Below are 16,877 nucleotides of genomic sequence, written 5' to 3'. Positions count from 1 at the left end.
GCGGTGGTTCGGAGAACGAGGCAATCAAAATAGGATTTTTACGGATTTAGTTAATTCGTGACACTTCCATACGACCGCTTAAATATCTAACTATGATATTCTTTACCAAAAATTTAAAATTATTTAAACGACTTATTTTGCTACCAAAATAAAACGAAGGGTTCATATGAAAATAAGCAATAGTTACAATTTTTTAAAACTAGTTGAGGAACGGAGGAGGCCTGAAATTTTATTTTATCTTTAGTTTTTGATTCAAGAGTACGAGCGCCAATAGTAAATTGTGTAGCTGTGGGTTGAATTTGAATCCAAGATTCAAAATCATCATCTGAGTTGATAAATTCCAAGAATCTAAGGCAGGGGAAAACGAAATTTCATCGCCAAAGGCAAGATCTTTCGTTTAGGTTGTATACTACATCAACTTAATTTCACATGAAATACATAACCCTAAGATTTCTTCGATTGGCCTACGAGCTGGTGAACTTGGTGACGGCCTTGGTGCCCTCGGAGACGGCGTGCTTGGCGAGCTCTCCCGGGAGGACGAGCCTGACCGATGTCTGGATCTCGCGGGAGGTGACGGTCGGCTTCTTGTTGTAGCGGGCGAGGCGGGAGGACTCCTGGGCGAGCTTCTCGAAGATGTCGTTGATGAAGGAGTTCATGATCCCCATGGCCTTGCTGCTGATCCCGATGTCCGGGTGGACTTGCTTCAGAACCTTGAAGATGTAGATCTTGTACGTCTCCACGCTCTTCTTCGCCTTCTTCTTTTTCATCTTAGATCCCTTCTTCTCGTCCCCTTCCTTGGAAGGGAGACGCTTTTCCGCCCTCGGCTTCTTCTCCGCCGCGGGAGCCTTCTCGCCGACGGTCTTCTTCTCCTTCTCCTCCGCCGCGGGAGCCTTCTCTGCCGGCTTCTTCTCCGCGGGCTTCTTCTCTGCCTTTGGCGCCATCGGAATTCGGAAACCGAGAGACGAGGGAATTAGATTGCTTGTGTATGAACTATGAAGAGGAGGAAGCCTTCGGTTTAGTACTTATGAGGAGAAACAGTAGCCTGTGATTGGTTGACAACTTGGAACATGGATTGATGAGTTAGCAACAATTAGGGGCGTCCGATTCTGAAACGCGGCAGATTTCTGATTGGTTGTAAAGTGAGGCACGGATCGATGAGCTGACCCTAATTAAAAAAAGAATCGTGAATCCTATACCAAATCGGAATTTCCTTATTCTTATTTCACAATTCACATGAAGCCAGTGGAATTTAAATTCAAAGAACTCCCTGTTTATTGGAACAAATTTGAATGATTATGACGATGATATAATGATTAACTTTAGAAAAGTTGGTAAATAACTCTTCTATAATATTAGTAATACATTCTTCTAGAACAATTATTCAATGTTTAACTCAAAAGTAATAATTCAGCGGCATAAATATTTAAAATCTAGATTAGACAGTTTAAAATATTAGTTAAATTTTTTTTAAAAATATCTAATTAACATTTCTAGCAAATAAAAGAACCACAAGCATGCGCGCAAACACACAGAATTTGGGTGTATCTGATTTCTAACTAAGCCTTCTTTCTTATGTACATTTTCATCAATTTAAATCATCTGAGGTTTTTCTTCTTCTTCTTCTTTTTTTCTGTAAGAATGAAAATAAAAGGTGGAAAGAGGCATGCAATGTTCAAAATGTTAATGTTCCTCTTCTGATGAAGTTGCAGCATTTACATCTTGAGTGATAAATCCAGGGAAGCTTCCCCGAAGATCTGAACCGTAAACGTGTCCCATCTTGGTTCTTTTCGTCTCAAGGTACTTCTTATTTTCTTCTGTTATAGGGGATATAACAGGAACTCTTCCTACCACAGCAAGACCATATCCCTTGAGTCCAATAAACTTGGCAGGGTTGTTCGTCATCAGGCGCATTGTCCGCACACCGATGTCTCTTAGTATCTGAGAACACACCAAGATAACATGATCAAGATACACAGTTCAGTAAAGAAAGGATGATGAAAATATGTTCATAATTAGTTTGATGCTACATGCAATGTGGTTATGTTCAAATTGCTCTCAGTATCAGGATGGTAGTTCAAGAATATTATGGAGTGTACCTGAGCTCCAATTCCGTACTCGCGAGCATCAACAGACAATCCAAGTTCCAGATTTGCTTCGACGGTGTCGTGCCCTTGGTCCTGTAAATTGTATGCACGAAGCTTTTGGCCTAATCCAATGCCTCTTCCTTCATGACCTCGAAGGTAGACTAGAACTCCTCTACCAGCTTTCTCGATCAGTTGCAATGCAAGATCTAGTTGATTGCCGCAATCGCACCGAGCAGAGCCAAGGATATCACCAGTTAGGCATTCAGAATGTACTCTTACAAGGACATCTTGTCCATCTCCAACATCACCCTGCAAACATAGAGGAGTTGTCGCTCTTATATGTTTCCTTCTAAATGATAAACAGAAGCCAACTGACATAGAAGTTAAAAAGTTGTTATCCTATTAACATAGAAGAAGCTTCTTACTAGCTGAGAAAGGCAAACTACAAGAAAAGGAAAGAAAGAAATGTCTGTGCTTGCAAGTTATATTGTCTTTTTCAGCCTTCCTGATTTGATAAAATAGCGTATGTGCGATGTGTTTCTCTTCAGGGGTCATGAGAGCTAAAATTGGCCGGAAAGAAGAAAATGGTGGAGGGTGTTATATGCTCTTTCACTTATATTCTAACAAAAAACATACTGACTCCTCCAAAGCACAACATCATTCTCACATCAGGATCTCAGGAAATAGATATTCAGCCCATCTCAATTATGCAAAACATGAAATTTAACAAAGAAAAAACCTCTTCCTCATGTTGATAAAATATGGACTCCTGAACATAATAACATGCAAGAAACTAAGAAGATGCAGATCACCGGAAAGAACTCTTTCATACCTTGACAACAGCAATGTGCTCCGTTCCATCTAACTTGGATTGATAACAGTAAGCTTGGAAGAGGCCCCATTTAGTTGGCAAACGGGAGACGGCAATTTTCTCCACCAATTTCTCCCGCTTCCTTCTATACCTGAAGTTCAAGAATCAAAGCATAGTGGAGAGTTTGATAGCGATAAAGGATCGTAAAGAATCTGCAATAGAGCAGATAGAAGCCTCATCACCTTAACACATACTGACCGGATCAAATCAGCAATTGAGATTATTGGTAAATTATTTTCGACAGCCATCTTCTTTATTGCAGACAACCGTGCCATTGAACCATCTTGCGGGTCAACAACTGTTGATAGAACTGACACAGGATGCAGTCCAGCAAGTGCAACCAGATCCACTGATGCCTCAGTATGACCAGCTCTCTTAAGAACACCTCCATTTCGATACCTAAGAGGAAATACATGTCCTGGTCTTCTAAGGTCTCCAGGCTTAGAGTCTGGGGAAGCTAGAGTAAGGATAGTTTTTGCCCTATCCGCAGCTGACACTCCAGTTGATATTCCCACTTTGGCATCCTAGATAGACGAAGGATAGATTAATGAATAGCTCGGTGATGCTTGCTAGAATTTCTTAAATGGATCAAAAAGTGAGTTTGTAAACACAATTTTTACCACTGTTACTGTCGACGCTGGAGCTGAAAGGTCTTCAATTTCAGTGATTGGAGACATCATGGGAATCATCAACCTCCCCAGGTCTTCCTCTTTCATGCCTACTGAGACAATCCCTGAACCATGTCTAATCATGAAGGCAATAGCTTGAGTATTTGCTAGAGTTGCTGCCATAACAAGATCCCCTTCTCGGTCACCATTTTCATCATCTACAGCAATTACAAACTAGAGAAGAATGAATCATTAAACAACGATGTTACTCACTGAAAATGTGATATTTAGTTAGGAACATAATCTAAAAATGATGTTACTCACTCATTTTTAAACAACATATAGTATTATGCTTGCTCTGGCTTTTGGTTAGCAGCATGACAGCGTCCTAGTAAAGAAGGAAAAAAAAAATCCCAAATCAAAGGTTTCCTTTCTTGTTTGGAACTACATCTAAATGACTTTCTGGAGGGGTTATTTTATGGTTTACATAGACTTAAATTATTTGCAAGGGATTGATGTAAGGCCGACAGCAGACTATAGAAACCTATCAGTTTTCTGAGACTTCTTATCCTTAAGTTGTTCTTGGCTATCCCTTGTTCTCCTGAGAAGGACTGGATGACCAAAGGTCTCCGCTTAACCAAAATATTCAAGAGAGAGAAATATCATGTAAACTTATAGAGATGAGCCTGATTTACTATCCCAGAAATATACAATCAACATGCATTAGACTAAAAATATTACTGAAGCTCCTCCAGCCCTTATACCTAAATCAAACTATACAACTAGGCGAGCAAAGTAACTATGTTATACAATAATCAGTAAACTATTGGCAATAGATATTCTCATGGAAAGTGTAGGTTTTACCAATAACATTATAGAATCAATAAATTTGAACATGCATAAGAGACAGCAGATGGTTTTATAAATTCTCACCTTTCCCTCGCGTAAAGCACTGATGGCCTCGTCAATTGAGGAAAATCCTTCTGAAGGGCAATCTGGGTCACCCTCTGCATCACTGACAAAAAAATCTGATATTTCCTGCGTAATTTCAGCGCTTACTGTCTCAAAGGAAATGCCTGACCCACCGAAACGTCCAAAAAGAGAGCCATTATCTTTTCCCTTCAGAGGATCTTCTTGCAAATAATCTGGACCACCAAGTGCATCTCCCCTTGCATAACATTTTAGTTTTAAGCATCCCCTTCTAATTACTCCAAATCCGCAGCTGTAGGATCCACCAAGGCGTTGCTGACAGCTGATGCAAGTTCCAAATTGAAGCACAAATTATGAGAAAAGATAGGAGGGGGGGCAGATTTCTTGCAAAAATATTGCATGAGAAAATAGGAATTTTTGTACCTTGAACTGATGATAGGACGAGGCGACAGGGGGGGAAGAAGCAGCAGGCAATCCATTCAGAGAGAGACCACAGCAAAATGCGTAATTTCTCCGCAAGACATTATATACCTTTATCACTTTCAGCATCACCTCTCCTTTCAAACTCTCATTTGGACTAATCTGCTCTCTGTGGATAATATACATCAAAGAGGTAGGAGAAAGCTGACCACATAATCTCTCTCTCTCTCTCTCTCTCTCTCTTTTCTTTTAACAAAAGCCGAAACCGGCTACTAGTTAAGAAGAAAAGTAGCAACAAACCATCCAACTAACGTAACACCAAAATACTAACAAGAAAATATTATAGACATCACTTTCACAAACAATAAATCTAAAATAGAGAGATAATAAAACAAGGATCTCTAAACACTACCACCCAAGCTGCTATTTGGATCTCATCCGCATTATTTTGACTCTCCTATGTACCTCAACACTCTTGATCCATGTCTAACAGATAAATATAAAGTTAATGCGCTGAATTAAAATCTGTAAGACGATGTTGTACAACCAAACTAGCCCACCATATTTTGCACCAGTAATTCATTTCCTTAGTCATATTCCGGCTTCTCTTAAAACCACGCCAACATTTTTTAGCCCAACCCAGCAATTCCTTCATATTGTGTGCCACTTCAAAAATAAGTAAAATTATCTCCTTTTATGCAAGTTATCCCTTATCAAAATCCTATTGTTACTAGCCAGCCAGAAAACTAAAAAGAATTTGAGGAATAACCCTAGTGATTTTGCTTCCATTATTAAGAAATATGTACAAGGCAAACCTCCACGTAAAAGTATCATTCCTCTCACCAGTCGCCTGACAAGACTCCTTGCAACAAGTAGAGAAGTTGTTCATCACACTGCAACTAATCATTCAAATGTCTCCTATAACACATATTCCATTCACTACCATACCAAACATCAGCTATCAAATAATTAGGCTCCCAAGCAATCTCAAACAAGATAGGAAATCTGGTAGCTAAGGAACATCCCCCTAGCCAGATATCCCTTCAGAAATTCAAGGTTTTTCCATCTCCTACAGCACCAACCAGACCACTTTTAAAAGTAGACCCAGTCTGTAATTATCTAACTATATAAAGATAATAATGATGCAGAAACAGGGGAAAAAAGAAGAAGAAGACATAGTTATGCATTTCAGGTGTTAAGACGATGTATTTATATGTATTATAGCTCCCTCAGAAAAGGACACCTCTGAAAAGAAGCCAAAAAAACACTTGCTGGATAGCCGAGATTGACAGTGAAACCAAGTACAAATAAAAGAAATTGCAATCATGCAGCAACTTCAGCAATTTTTCCAATGAACTTTCAAACTCTCCCAAGCAAACTGAAAAATTACCATCACTCTGCTCAAATGTCCATGAACCAAATCACTGGAAGGGAGTGTGTAATGGTCAAAGACCGGGGTCTCCTCTGTAACAGTTGTGAAATATTGTCTATATTGCTCTCCTCCAGGGTAGAAATTGAGTAAAAAGGAAAGAGGTCAGCAATGTCTATCAATGAACTTGAAGAAGCTAGGAAAGAATAGACGCATGAAATGACAAACAAGTATCCTTGCATATTCTTCAACACTTGGAAAGTGGTCAGGACACAAGGTTATTCGAATCCTCTTGTTACAATGGAAGATGACCAAAGAAAAACACTGACTTATACATTCAGACATGTTTGTAGCATCCAATAGATCTCATCACTTCGATGATGCCTGCAATCTCCATTAAAGAATACATAGACCTTATTCTGGATCTCAATCCAACTACACCCAGGAATCCTTTTCATTCCCTTCTCTTTGATTTCTCTCCTGATCATCGATGCTCTCTGCCAGCTACCTCCTGCTGAGTAGACGTTGGACAGAAGAACATACGATGATATGTCCTTAGGATCCAACATTCGGACACGCCGAGCAACAGTTTCAGCCAGATCCTTGTTCCAGTGTATTTGACATCCTCCAATCAAGGATTTCCAAAACCCTATTCCCGGTTTGAAAGGCATCTCCTCAAGAAACCTCTTGGCATCGCTAAATCGCCCAGCCCGAGAAAGGAGATCAACTACACAGGCATAATGCTCGGATCTCAGTATGTCCGGCTGTTCTTTCTCAGCCAACCTGAACAACTTATAGCCATCCTCCACCAAACATGCATGGTTGCAGCCGAACAGTACACCGAGAAGGGTAACCCCGTTGGGCCTCAAACCAATGGCTCTCATCTTCTTGAAGAATTCCACTGCCTCCTCTCCTCTTCCATTTTGTGCATACCCACAAATCACCGCATTCCATGAGACGATGTTTCTTTCTTTGAGCCTGTCAAATGCTAAGATACTGTCCTCCAAACAGCCACACTTGGCATAGAAGCTAACTACGGAATTGCCCACATAAACATCAAGCTTGCCTAAGAATTTAATAGCAGAAGCATGAAAGCTTCTACCTATGCCAAGTGCCGCAACATTGGCAGCCGCAGTAAGGACACAGGGAAAGGTAGACTGGCTAGGCCTAACACCTTCTCTACACATCTCCACGAAAAGATTCACAGACTCCTCATTGAGGCCCACTTGGCTGCAACCGCCAATTATCGCATTCCACGAGACCACATTCCTCTCTGGCATGCGTCGGAAGAGCAAAAGCGCATCGCCAAACATCTCCTTCTTCAAATATCCACTAATCAACGCAGTATATGTAACAACATTCGGCTCACAAGTGTCCTCGAATACACATTGGGCCTCTTGCGTGGTACCCAATTTGGCATAGTGATCAACAAGCGAGCTGCCGACGAAGACATTAGAATGGAGACCCATCTTTGCAACGCAAGCATGAAGCTGCCTGCCGATGTCAAGGTCGTGGAGAGCGGTGGCGGAGCGCAATGTTGTCCCGAAGGTGAACTCATTGGGCCTGACATCAACGAGAAGCATGCGAGACAAGAGGGAAATAGCATCATAGTGACGATTGTGGCGAGAAAAGATTCCAATAATGGCTGTAGCAGACACTACATCCCAGTTGGGTATTTCATCAAACAGTTGGCGAGCAAGCGCAAACGCACCACAGTCACAGTAAGATTGCACGAGTTGAAGGTCGTTTCCGGATTTGAGAAGCTGGGCGTGAGATTTTTGGGTGTTGATGAGATGGAGAGATGAACAGGGAAGAAATTTTTCTAGCTGGGATTTAGATAGTGACGGTCTCATGTGGTTGGGAACAGAACTTGTTACGCGAAGCCAGTTTAATACCATGGTCCATGGTCAATTCTGAATCAAGTGATCATCTTCTGTTTCCGATAAAACCCTCGCCAGACATTTATTTATTTTCAGGTCCAAACCAAAATATTCTCAGTAAATTTTATACATTTCTTAGTGACCGTTGAAATTTCAAAGTAGGGATCCAGTGTGAATGCAACCAAAGATCTCAACAGATAAATAACCTGGAGAAAAGGAAAGTGCAGCATGATAGCAGAAAGTTATCGCCCTTGCGACCTATAAGACATCAAGTATATTGAAAACCATGAACAAAGCCAAGGTTTGGATGAACATCACTGTCAAAATCAATATGCAGAAAACTAACTTGAAATTTGTCCTTTGACAGCTGACATGTATTACTCTCAAAAATAACACACAGAAGGATCCGGACATTTGCATTATTGATTGCAATCGCTTAACAAAACTCCCTATAGAGAACTTCTACAGAAATCTTGGAAGTTGTACTGAAGGACACCAAAATTAAAATCAATAATTTTCATTGGCCTTCTGTTCCAGAGCTTTGACTGTCCTTAGGAGAAGCCCACTGTTGGATAGCACGGGACTTTGTCCATGGATCAAGAGGGGCTCTTTGAGGTGGCTGCGGTGTTGGCGGTTTAGCCTCTCGGAGTTCATTCTCCCTGTCAACAAATCTGCCAACACAAGTCCACAGATGGATAAATTAGTCTACGATAAGGGATATTGAAACTTCATTTAAGTTTAGTAATCTATTTACTAAGTAAGCATTGATATGCTGTGCTATCTGTTCTTGATTTGTTCCTTAAAACGTAGGAGAATTTTTCTTAAGTTCCAAGTAACATGTGTAAGGAGATTATTCATCTTATCCCAACCAGTACAGACGATCTCTGTTTTCTACTTCTTAAGAGTCATAGAGCAACAAGAAAACTTTGAGAGATGGACAAGAAATTTACTGCTAATATGCAAAATTTCATATATATCAGTCTAGTAGAAGAGAACATGAAAATTTCAGGCGAAGAGATAAATATCAAGGCAATAAACTTTACTCGATATATGCCATAGGTGCAGCATCCCCCATTCGTATCCGAGTTCGCAATAATCTTGTATATCCACCTGCTCGATCTCTGGTATGTAGCAAATGTTTGAATAGTAATCAGCAAACAGCTTAAAATACTTACAAACACAAGAGTTCAAAATCGAAAGAACTAGCAACATAACAACCAATATAAATCAATAATATTTACTTATAGCGATAAGCCAACTCTGTAAACAACTTATGAAGAACATCATCTCCACGAACGAAAGCAGCAGCACGCCTTGAAGCATGAAGTGTACCCTGAAACAAGTAGATATGAAGTAAAAAGAATAGAATTGCAAATTAGGCCTAATACTTAACAACAACAAAAATATCGTTAATACCAATTTTCAAGTATCATCAATTCATCTTGTAAAATGCAGTTATACTACAGCGTCCGACATATAGATGATCGAAAGAGAAAGCATGCAATTTGGCTGAGATATTTTAATAGACATCCTACTAATGATACTTCCCATATAGCTATTAAACTTTCATGTTATTTCATTCTCCCTATATTACTTCGTTTCCTTCTTACAAATAGAGTTCTTGATTGTAGTCCTGTAGTTTACCTCGTTGGCAGTCACATTTGATCCCAGGAAACTAATGTACTCTAAAAACAGTTTTATTTCTATTGGAAAATGTTTTACTTTCCCAAGTGTAGATGCTTCTTCAAATTTGTCAACACTACTCTTTAGTACAGTTCCCTTCCATTTTCTTCTTCTAGCTATACCTGCTCCCCGATAAACCTCAAGGGAGATTATAAGTTACCAAGTTAACTTTCAAATCCTTCATCAGACACCATATTACACGTCTCTTTCTTTAGCAAACAAACTGAGTTCCTGAAATGATTATCTTCTTATGTTTGGGATTCGCTCGTTTAGTCAAAAAGTCATCAACATTTAAACCAAATCTCTAACGGTACAACTTTCTGAGTGGCATAGCTGGTCAATTCTCAAATTATCAAATTAAAACAAGACATAACGCAATCACCTCTTTCCCGAGCTGGACCATGTTATCCGCAAGCCGACGGACCTCCTTCGCCTAACAACATGAGCAAATGGATGAGATTAGCAAAACTGAAGCCAAAAGAGCAGCGCCCACAAAATACTCGACAAAATGTCTACCAAAGAAACAACAGGGGCAAGAAAAGGAATACAAAGAGCACCTTAGCGACGGTGGTTTCGATGCGTTCATGCTTCACCAACTGCGATACCATCGTCCTGGATGGCAAAATTGTAAGGAGTAGTAGGAAAGCAATGGTAGAGATTAGCAACAAAGACCCAAACGAGGGAAGGGAAGAAATGGAGGTGGACCATAGTAACAAATCGCGTAGGGGAGAGATCGAGAGTACCTGAGCATGGCGACGCGGTGGGCCGCGTTGCGGCCCAGCTTCCGGAACTTGGTCATGGCGGTGGTGATGGAGTTAGCCGGCGACAGAAGCGGGGTTTTTCTGGGATTCGTTAGGTCTGCGAAAGGTTTCGGGTCCGTTTTGTCCTATCACATGCGCGTCTCACGTGAGTCAACCCGGGATCCGACCCGATTAGCTTGGTTGTGGTGGGCTCATAAGCTCCAAGTCCATGAGGCAACTCCTAACTTTGAAGTCGGCGCCGCTTTGGAGTAGACAAAGTGAGAATACGTCGCCGTATTCTCAGTAGCATTAATTAATTTACAAGGAAATTTACAAAAACACTCTACTATATGGAATTTATCGTTCTACCCTTATGTTTTATTTTTATTGCCTCAAAAATAATACAAAGACAGTCCAATTATCATATAAATAAAGTGAAGTGCACATTAATCTTACATTGATTTATAAGTGCACATGCATGCACATACAATTAGCATGCAAATATAAGTGTATGGGGAACAACATGGATTTTCTATCACCCACTTGATCTTATCCAATGACCTAATGGATTTTTCTGCTCTCTAATTTATAAGATAAGAGTATCCAACTTTTCTCCCACTATATAATTATCAGTGATAAAGTAGCTCTGATATGATTGTTAAAGTCCATTACATTAACCCTTTAATAGTGAAGGTAGTTTATACTTGAAAAGAACGTTATCTTTCTTACCACATGCATATCACCAAATTCTCTTGCCTTCCATCCATTTGAATTGTGAGGATGCTTATGAAATTTATTAGGTAAGGGAGAAAGTATACCAAAGCTACTTATATCACTTGGGATTGAATAAGTGGTTTCTTCTACCTAAGTTCTAGCATTGACAAATTATATATTGGGCTGCATAGACAATTGAAAGCACAAAAGGATGCTTTGACATTAACATCTCATATATGTTTAACTTGTTGGTGGATGCAGCATTATCTTGGGAATTTAGTGCAGGTCGATCTGTCTAGTTCTACTCGGGCATGTCATCAATGTGTTAGTGCAACAATTGAGCATATCTGATGAATTTGATCGTGTTCAAATAAAATACAAGAGTGTTGTAAGATTAGAGCGAGTGCGACCAGGGTAGCCAAATGCACATCCAAACCAACCCACATGGGACTTATCTAGATGGTAATACTCTTAGATAGTCACTTGCATGCCACGTGAATGTTTCAATTGCATTGCATTCTTCACGCAGTACTTGGAATTACTCTTGCAAAAGTTTCTTTCTAGCACTCTTTAATTCCACCTCAATGCCGTGGAATTAATAGTTTGTGCTACCACTGGTGAAGCACTTGGCTTAATATATTAGCACGATATATACGAATGTTATCCTCTCATTTAAGAATGAGATTAATGGGGAAAAAAAGTAGGGGAAATTAAAGCCTATCCACTATCTTGCAACTTCCCTTTCATATCTTTTCAGCTCCATGACTCGTATTAGCCACATGATTAATGCACCAAAAGAAATATTTGTGTAATTTATGAGGTACTTGTTTTTTTTTTTTTTTTTTTTTTTTTTTGTATGTGTAAGTAATACAATGCTCACAAACATTCGAAGACGCTTTTGATACGGCATCACCCAGACCATTGGTAGTTCTTCTCTCTAGTTTATAATTATCATCATTAATTTGCATTTATAAAGTGTTTAAGCTCTTTTTTCTGCAAAGATGCAGCTTTATGCTTTTCTCACTCTTTGTGATCAGTTACTGAAGAATACTCAAACGCATTAACATGAGGATTTTTTTTTTTTTTGTTGGTAAAAGCCAATGTCGACGCAGACAGGAATTAGCAGCTCATCCTCTGAAGATTCATACCGCGTCATAATTACAATACTTAGCCAATTGAAATATGTCACACTAATTAAAGTAAGTTTATATAATTTCACTGTGAAGCACTTAAATCCTCAAACTACTGCAGAAGGATCGAGTACTGACTTCTAACCAATAGCTAGCTTCAAGATCACGACTCTCTCTCTCTCTCTCTCTCTCTCTCTCTCGTGATTGTTGTTATTGATAAGGAGAAACATCCATTTGAGGAGTAAACAACTTGAGCTCTTCATCATCCATTCTCCATAGTGAGTCAGGACAATATTCCCAGACAGGAGAGCTCATTGTCAGTGGGCAAGAAACATCGCAAGCTTGCTCAGTACCCTTGTAGTAGTACTCCTCTAAGCTTTGTTCACTCCCTGCCTCACATGTATCTATCTCATTCCATATCTGATCCATGGAGTAGTACCGATTCGCTTCATCATCCTTCTCCTTGGCACTGCTGTTTGTAGAGCTGCAACCTTCGATGCTGGTGTTATTATACCCATCGTTAATGCTTGGTGGGTGGTGATCTACGAGGGAGGAGGAGGACTGGGAGCTCGGAGACGACGACGACGACGGAGAAGACTTCTTCTTGTGCTCCTGAGCCTTCTTCCTCATATGGGTCCTCCAGTAGTTCTTGATCTCGTTATCCGTGCGGCCCGGGAGTTTGCGGGCAATTCGAGACCATCTATATCGTTGTGGCTGTCAGCTTCAAAACTTTTAAAGTAGTTGATGAGTTAATAGAAAATTAAGATGAATTATAAGAACCTGTTTCCCCATCGGGAATGGAGATCGAGGATGACGCGCTCCTCCTGAGGGGTGACGCGGCCGCGCTTGAGGCCGGGCTGGAGGTAGTTGACCCAACGAAGCCGGCAGCTCTTCCCGGTCCGGTTGAGACCTAAGAGAGAGGGGATTGGGATGTTAGAAAGGTTTGGCTTTCGGTCGTCTTATGGGCAGAAATAAATAAAAGCCTGTATACCTAAATCCCGCCACCCCTCAAACCTGAGACTTTGGCAATGAAATCCCAACGACGTTCGCCTAAAAAACGAACGAAGTATATGAGTTGCAGGTCCTCTTGCTCCGTCCATGGCCCCTTTCGGGTTTCTTCTTTCACCATCACCATGCTCTTTAGATCTCCTCCTCCTCCTCCTCTTCTTCTTCTTCTTCTTCTTCTTCTTCTTCTTCTTCTTCTTCTAGTTAATTGGTCTCCCTCTCCTTCTCCCTCTTTCTCTCCTTATTCCGTAGTGGGATTATGCCAAGCCAATGGGGATATCCAATTGGCCTTCGCCCTCTCGTCTATATATTAAGGGCAATGGACTCCCGCACCCCCCTGTCACGTGATGCCACGTGCGGTTGGGGTGGCGGGTTGGGATTCCAGAATCTTTGATCCCCCCCCTAAAATAAGATCCCACTCCCGTTGGCACGTGTACTGCACGTGAACGTCCCGATTTTCTTTTTGCGTCGCCAAATATCCTAATAAAATTTTAAGCAAATCTATATTAAAAAAATACCCAGAATTTTGCCTAAAATTTATCAAAAACACTCTTTGTTTAATTTATCCGAGTAGTAATTAATAGAACATAAATAATTCCATTACTTTTGAAAATAAAAAAAAATTAAAATATCTAAAATATTCCTCATTTAAAAACTTATTCAAAGTATTACTACAATTTTGCACCTAGAGTTATATTAACTCATTTATACAGTAATTAATAGTTAATAAAACTAACGGTAATGTGTTTTTAATAAAATATTTATATAATATATGTAAACAATAATAAAAATAAGCGGCCAAGTGGTTTTGCTAAATTTCTCAAAATTTTATCATGAGTATCTTTCTGCCAATACTAGTTAACATAATAATGTGGTATTTTTTCCCAATAATAATAATACTAATACTAATAATAGAGAGTTTGAAAAGTAAGTAGTAAAATGGTAGGGTATAGAATGTAATTTTCTCTTTTCTTTTTCAGCTATGTATGTGGATAATTGGCATTACGCTATGATGTTCTCGGAACTCATGAAATGGGATGGTGGTGAGAGAATTCTTTTTCTATATCAAGAATAGACAAGCACTGGCACTGGATCTTCTCCATGGAGATATATATACGGCATGCATATGTAGTGCTACACACGGGAGACATTAATAAAAGCTTACCTGTTGGAAGGGATCAAAAAGTGATGGAAAGCCTATTCATGGCATAATATGTTCAGTGGTGGAACTGAGAAGCCTGGTAGAAGGCGACAACTTCATCTATTCATGGACTCTTCCTTTCAATCTCTGCTACTGTCACTGCAATGCACGTACATAGACTAAATAGTGCTTCCTTTTCTCAAAAAAACTACCCCCAGTGGCTCCATAAGTTAATGGGTTCAAAATTATTTTATTTTTCTTTAATTTAAAAAGTTTTACATCAATTTTTTTAAAATAATATCACTAAATAATTAAAATTATCATAACGTTTAGTTAAATTTAACGTTAGTGGTCTCACTTTATTTATAAGTATGGATATTAGTTTAAGAATTTTTAAAGTACACAAAGTAAAATGTATTTAATCATTAATTAATTTATCCTTCTACGTATCAACGTATTTTGATATTGGTTACAGTAAGAGTGAGCCAGCTAGGGATTGCTTTTTGGTATCGAGGTGGATATAAAAGTCTAAGTTATAGCTATAAATTAAAGTCCACTTGCCTATGATTTGCTGAAAATTTGATTTAAGGATGGTAAAGTTAGTTTGATTATTTTAGCAATTTGCTTTCGGTACATAGAAAATATTGATGCCATGCAAGGTCGGATTAAACTATAATTTGCTCTAAAAAAACAGCCTCTCGGGTAAAACTACACGGTACTAGAATCCAGTAGTTTACAGGAAAGATAGTAGTGGGAGTTCCTGTCGAGGTGATGTCGATGCTCAAACAATATCCTGAATAGAAGAATATAAAGATTTGAGCAATCTATAAGAATTAACACTCATGGAGCTGATCAGGAGTACCTTTATAAGGCTGAGCAACTCTGATGTGGATGCCACCAATTTGTGCCCAGTGGCCACTTATCTCTCTCTCTCTCTCTCTCTCTCTCTCTCTCTCTCTCTCTCTCTCTCTCTCTCTCTCTCTCTCTCTCGATCTATTTGTGCATGCAAACTTTCAATGTTATAATGTCCCGGTTACCTTATCTTTGTTCTGTTGTGCTTGTTTGGATACATGACTTAGTTGTCTCTGCCGACATTAATGGATCTGAGAGCTCTTGCTGCAGCTTGTGGGTGCGCAGGTTGCACTATGAATGTGGTCGTCGAGATGAATCGGTCGGTGGATGGATATATAAATCTTCTTCTTTTGTCACAGGCCATCAAGTGCTCCTTTGATTCTTGGAAGGCTTGCTCAAAGCTAGCAGATAAGAGGGCTGGCATTGACCCACGGAACAATAAACTAAATAGTTGGATGAGCCTCTGGGAACAGGTGGTTGCTATAATTGTCTCGCCATATCTGGACTTACTTCTGCATGCTGTCGTGGGAGAGTTCTAGGCATAATTTGCAAGAGGGGGAGATCGAGTTTATACCATGGACGTCGAAATTAAAATTTAAGATATTCTTCATTCAAACGATCACCCCGTATTAAGCTTATGATCTATATAACACAAAATATTCATATATCTTTAATAATGTCAAGTATGACCAAGATTGTTACTACCATAATAGTTCATATAGTTCATACCACTCGTAACCACTCCTTTTGAAATCATCATTTATGAGACCACAATAGAATATCTTAACAATTCTCACAGGATCATGATTATAAGAAGATGAGCATGTAATTATAGTACAAGTTACCACTAGTTTAAATTTGTCCTAATAATTACAGGCTCTTCTAATCTAAAAGTTAGGTTTTATAATTTCACAATGGCTAACTGACCCATTATAACCCAGTAGTATTTGTCCTACCAACAACTAATGGTAGAGATCATAGATTCAACTTCCCCCATTAATATTAGAATTAACATTTGATGAATTTTTATTTGCATGTATACCTTATAGGTGTCAAAAGTTTAGTAATTTAGTAAACAAAAAGATATCAATATCCTTAACTAAAAAAATATATAAAAAATAAAATAGAAGTATTTTTATTTTTTTTATTAAAAAAAGTATATATTGCAAATAAAACGATATTTTAGAGCTAGCACTAGAGTTATGGCTAGTAGGCCCAGAACAAGCTCAGCCTATCAAAGTCTAAGCCCGGGGAGTAGGACTACTATGCGGTTTTTAAAATATATGCTATTTGAATAAGCTTTTAAAACTATAGTGAATAAAAATAAAATAAGAATTTTTTTATAAACCCATTCTTTTCCTCGTCACTACATTTCTCTTAACTCATTTTTATGGTGCATATCTACTGATCGAAGCCATTATTTCTCTTAAGGCTAATACTTTAATATCTT

General features: G+C 39.1%; 5 protein-coding genes across 7 annotated transcripts; all 5 read right to left on the bottom strand.

The window, feature by feature from the left end:
- Positions 1-293: 293 nt before the first annotated feature.
- Positions 294-1,045, bottom strand: LOC140798640 (probable histone H2B.1). The gene has a single exon (XM_073152595.1). The coding sequence runs from the start codon at positions 939-941 to the stop codon at positions 465-467; it is 477 nt and encodes a 158-aa protein (XP_073008696.1). The 5' UTR covers positions 942-1,045; the 3' UTR covers positions 294-464.
- A 489-nt stretch (positions 1,046-1,534) lies between these two features.
- Positions 1,535-5,144, bottom strand: LOC140798899 (probable monofunctional riboflavin biosynthesis protein RIBA 3, chloroplastic). Of its 2 annotated transcripts, XM_073152982.1 has the most exons (8): positions 4,917-5,144; positions 4,497-4,815; positions 3,888-3,951; positions 3,576-3,781; positions 3,154-3,479; positions 2,917-3,046; positions 2,097-2,393; positions 1,535-1,938 (listed from the first exon to the last, which is right to left on the bottom strand). In XM_073152982.1, the coding sequence occupies exons 1-8, from the start codon at positions 4,970-4,972 to the stop codon at positions 1,681-1,683; spliced, it is 1,656 nt and encodes a 551-aa protein (XP_073009083.1). In that variant the 5' UTR covers positions 4,973-5,144; the 3' UTR covers positions 1,535-1,680. The 2 variants fall into 2 exon arrangements, with proteins under 2 accessions (XP_073009083.1, XP_073009084.1); XM_073152983.1 differs by lacking the exon at positions 3,888-3,951 and having other exon boundaries at positions 3,576-3,797; positions 4,917-5,139.
- Positions 5,145-6,590: 1,446 nt separating this feature from the next.
- LOC140798391 (pentatricopeptide repeat-containing protein At5g42450, mitochondrial) lies at positions 6,591-8,283 on the bottom strand. Its single transcript, XM_073152200.1, has one exon. The coding sequence runs from the start codon at positions 8,178-8,180 to the stop codon at positions 6,612-6,614; it is 1,569 nt and encodes a 522-aa protein (XP_073008301.1). The 5' UTR covers positions 8,181-8,283; the 3' UTR covers positions 6,591-6,611.
- A 221-nt stretch (positions 8,284-8,504) lies between these two features.
- Positions 8,505-10,724, bottom strand: LOC140798392 (uncharacterized). The gene is made up of 6 exons (XM_073152201.1): positions 10,589-10,724; positions 10,403-10,457; positions 10,228-10,278; positions 9,404-9,495; positions 9,206-9,283; positions 8,505-8,833 (listed from the first exon to the last, which is right to left on the bottom strand). Exons 1-6 carry the CDS (start codon positions 10,642-10,644, stop codon positions 8,680-8,682), a joined length of 486 nt encoding a protein of 161 aa, XP_073008302.1. The 5' UTR covers positions 10,645-10,724; the 3' UTR covers positions 8,505-8,679.
- Positions 10,725-12,482: 1,758 nt separating this feature from the next.
- LOC140799041 (transcription factor MYB59-like) lies at positions 12,483-13,716 on the bottom strand. 2 transcript variants are annotated; one of them, XM_073153153.1, is made up of 3 exons: positions 13,421-13,716; positions 13,210-13,339; positions 12,483-13,129 (listed from the first exon to the last, which is right to left on the bottom strand). In XM_073153153.1, exons 1-3 carry the CDS (start codon positions 13,527-13,529, stop codon positions 12,640-12,642), a joined length of 729 nt encoding a protein of 242 aa, XP_073009254.1. In that variant the 5' UTR covers positions 13,530-13,716; the 3' UTR covers positions 12,483-12,639. The 2 variants fall into 2 exon arrangements, with proteins under 2 accessions (XP_073009254.1, XP_073009253.1); XM_073153152.1 differs by having other exon boundaries at positions 13,444-13,716.
- Between the last annotated feature and the right edge of the window lie 3,161 nt (positions 13,717-16,877).

Source organism: Typha latifolia, chromosome 12 (assembly GCF_019914945.1).
Source record: "Typha latifolia isolate L0001 chromosome 12, TyphaL0001v2, whole genome shotgun sequence".
NCBI lineage: Eukaryota > Viridiplantae > Streptophyta > Magnoliopsida > Poales > Typhaceae > Typha > Typha latifolia.
This window is presented reverse-complemented; position numbering and strand designations above follow the sequence as displayed.

Coding starts and splice junctions, on each gene's coding strand:
- LOC140798640 (XM_073152595.1), bottom strand. CDS start 941: ATGGCGCCAAAGGCAGAGAAGAAGCCCGCGGAGAAGAAGCCGGCAGAG.
- LOC140798899 (XM_073152982.1), bottom strand. CDS start 4,972: ATGGATTGCCTGCTGCTTCTTCCCCCCCTGTCGCCTCGTCCTATCATC. Junction 3,480..3,575: donor CAGCGTCGACAGTAACAGTG/GTAAAAATTGTG, acceptor TCGTCTATCTAG/GATGCCAAAGTGGGAATATC. Junction 1,939..2,096: donor AGTACGGAATTGGAGCTCAG/GTACACTCCATA, acceptor GTGTGTTCTCAG/ATACTAAGAGACATCGGTGT.
- LOC140798391 (XM_073152200.1), bottom strand. CDS start 8,180: ATGGTATTAAACTGGCTTCGCGTAACAAGTTCTGTTCCCAACCACATG.
- LOC140798392 (XM_073152201.1), bottom strand. CDS start 10,644: ATGACCAAGTTCCGGAAGCTGGGCCGCAACGCGGCCCACCGCGTCGCC. Junction 9,284..9,403: donor GAGTTGGCTTATCGCTATAA/GTAAATATTATT, acceptor GCTACATACCAG/AGATCGAGCAGGTGGATATA. Junction 8,834..9,205: donor GCACCTATGGCATATATCGA/GTAAAGTTTATT, acceptor TTGTGTTGGCAG/ATTTGTTGACAGGGAGAATG.
- LOC140799041 (XM_073153152.1), bottom strand. CDS start 13,564: ATGGTGATGGTGAAAGAAGAAACCCGAAAGGGGCCATGGACGGAGCAA. Junction 13,340..13,443: donor TTTCATTGCCAAAGTCTCAG/GTTTGAGGGGTG, acceptor CCTCTCTCTTAG/GTCTCAACCGGACCGGGAAG. Junction 13,130..13,209: donor CATTCCCGATGGGGAAACAG/GTTCTTATAATT, acceptor ACAACGATATAG/ATGGTCTCGAATTGCCCGCA.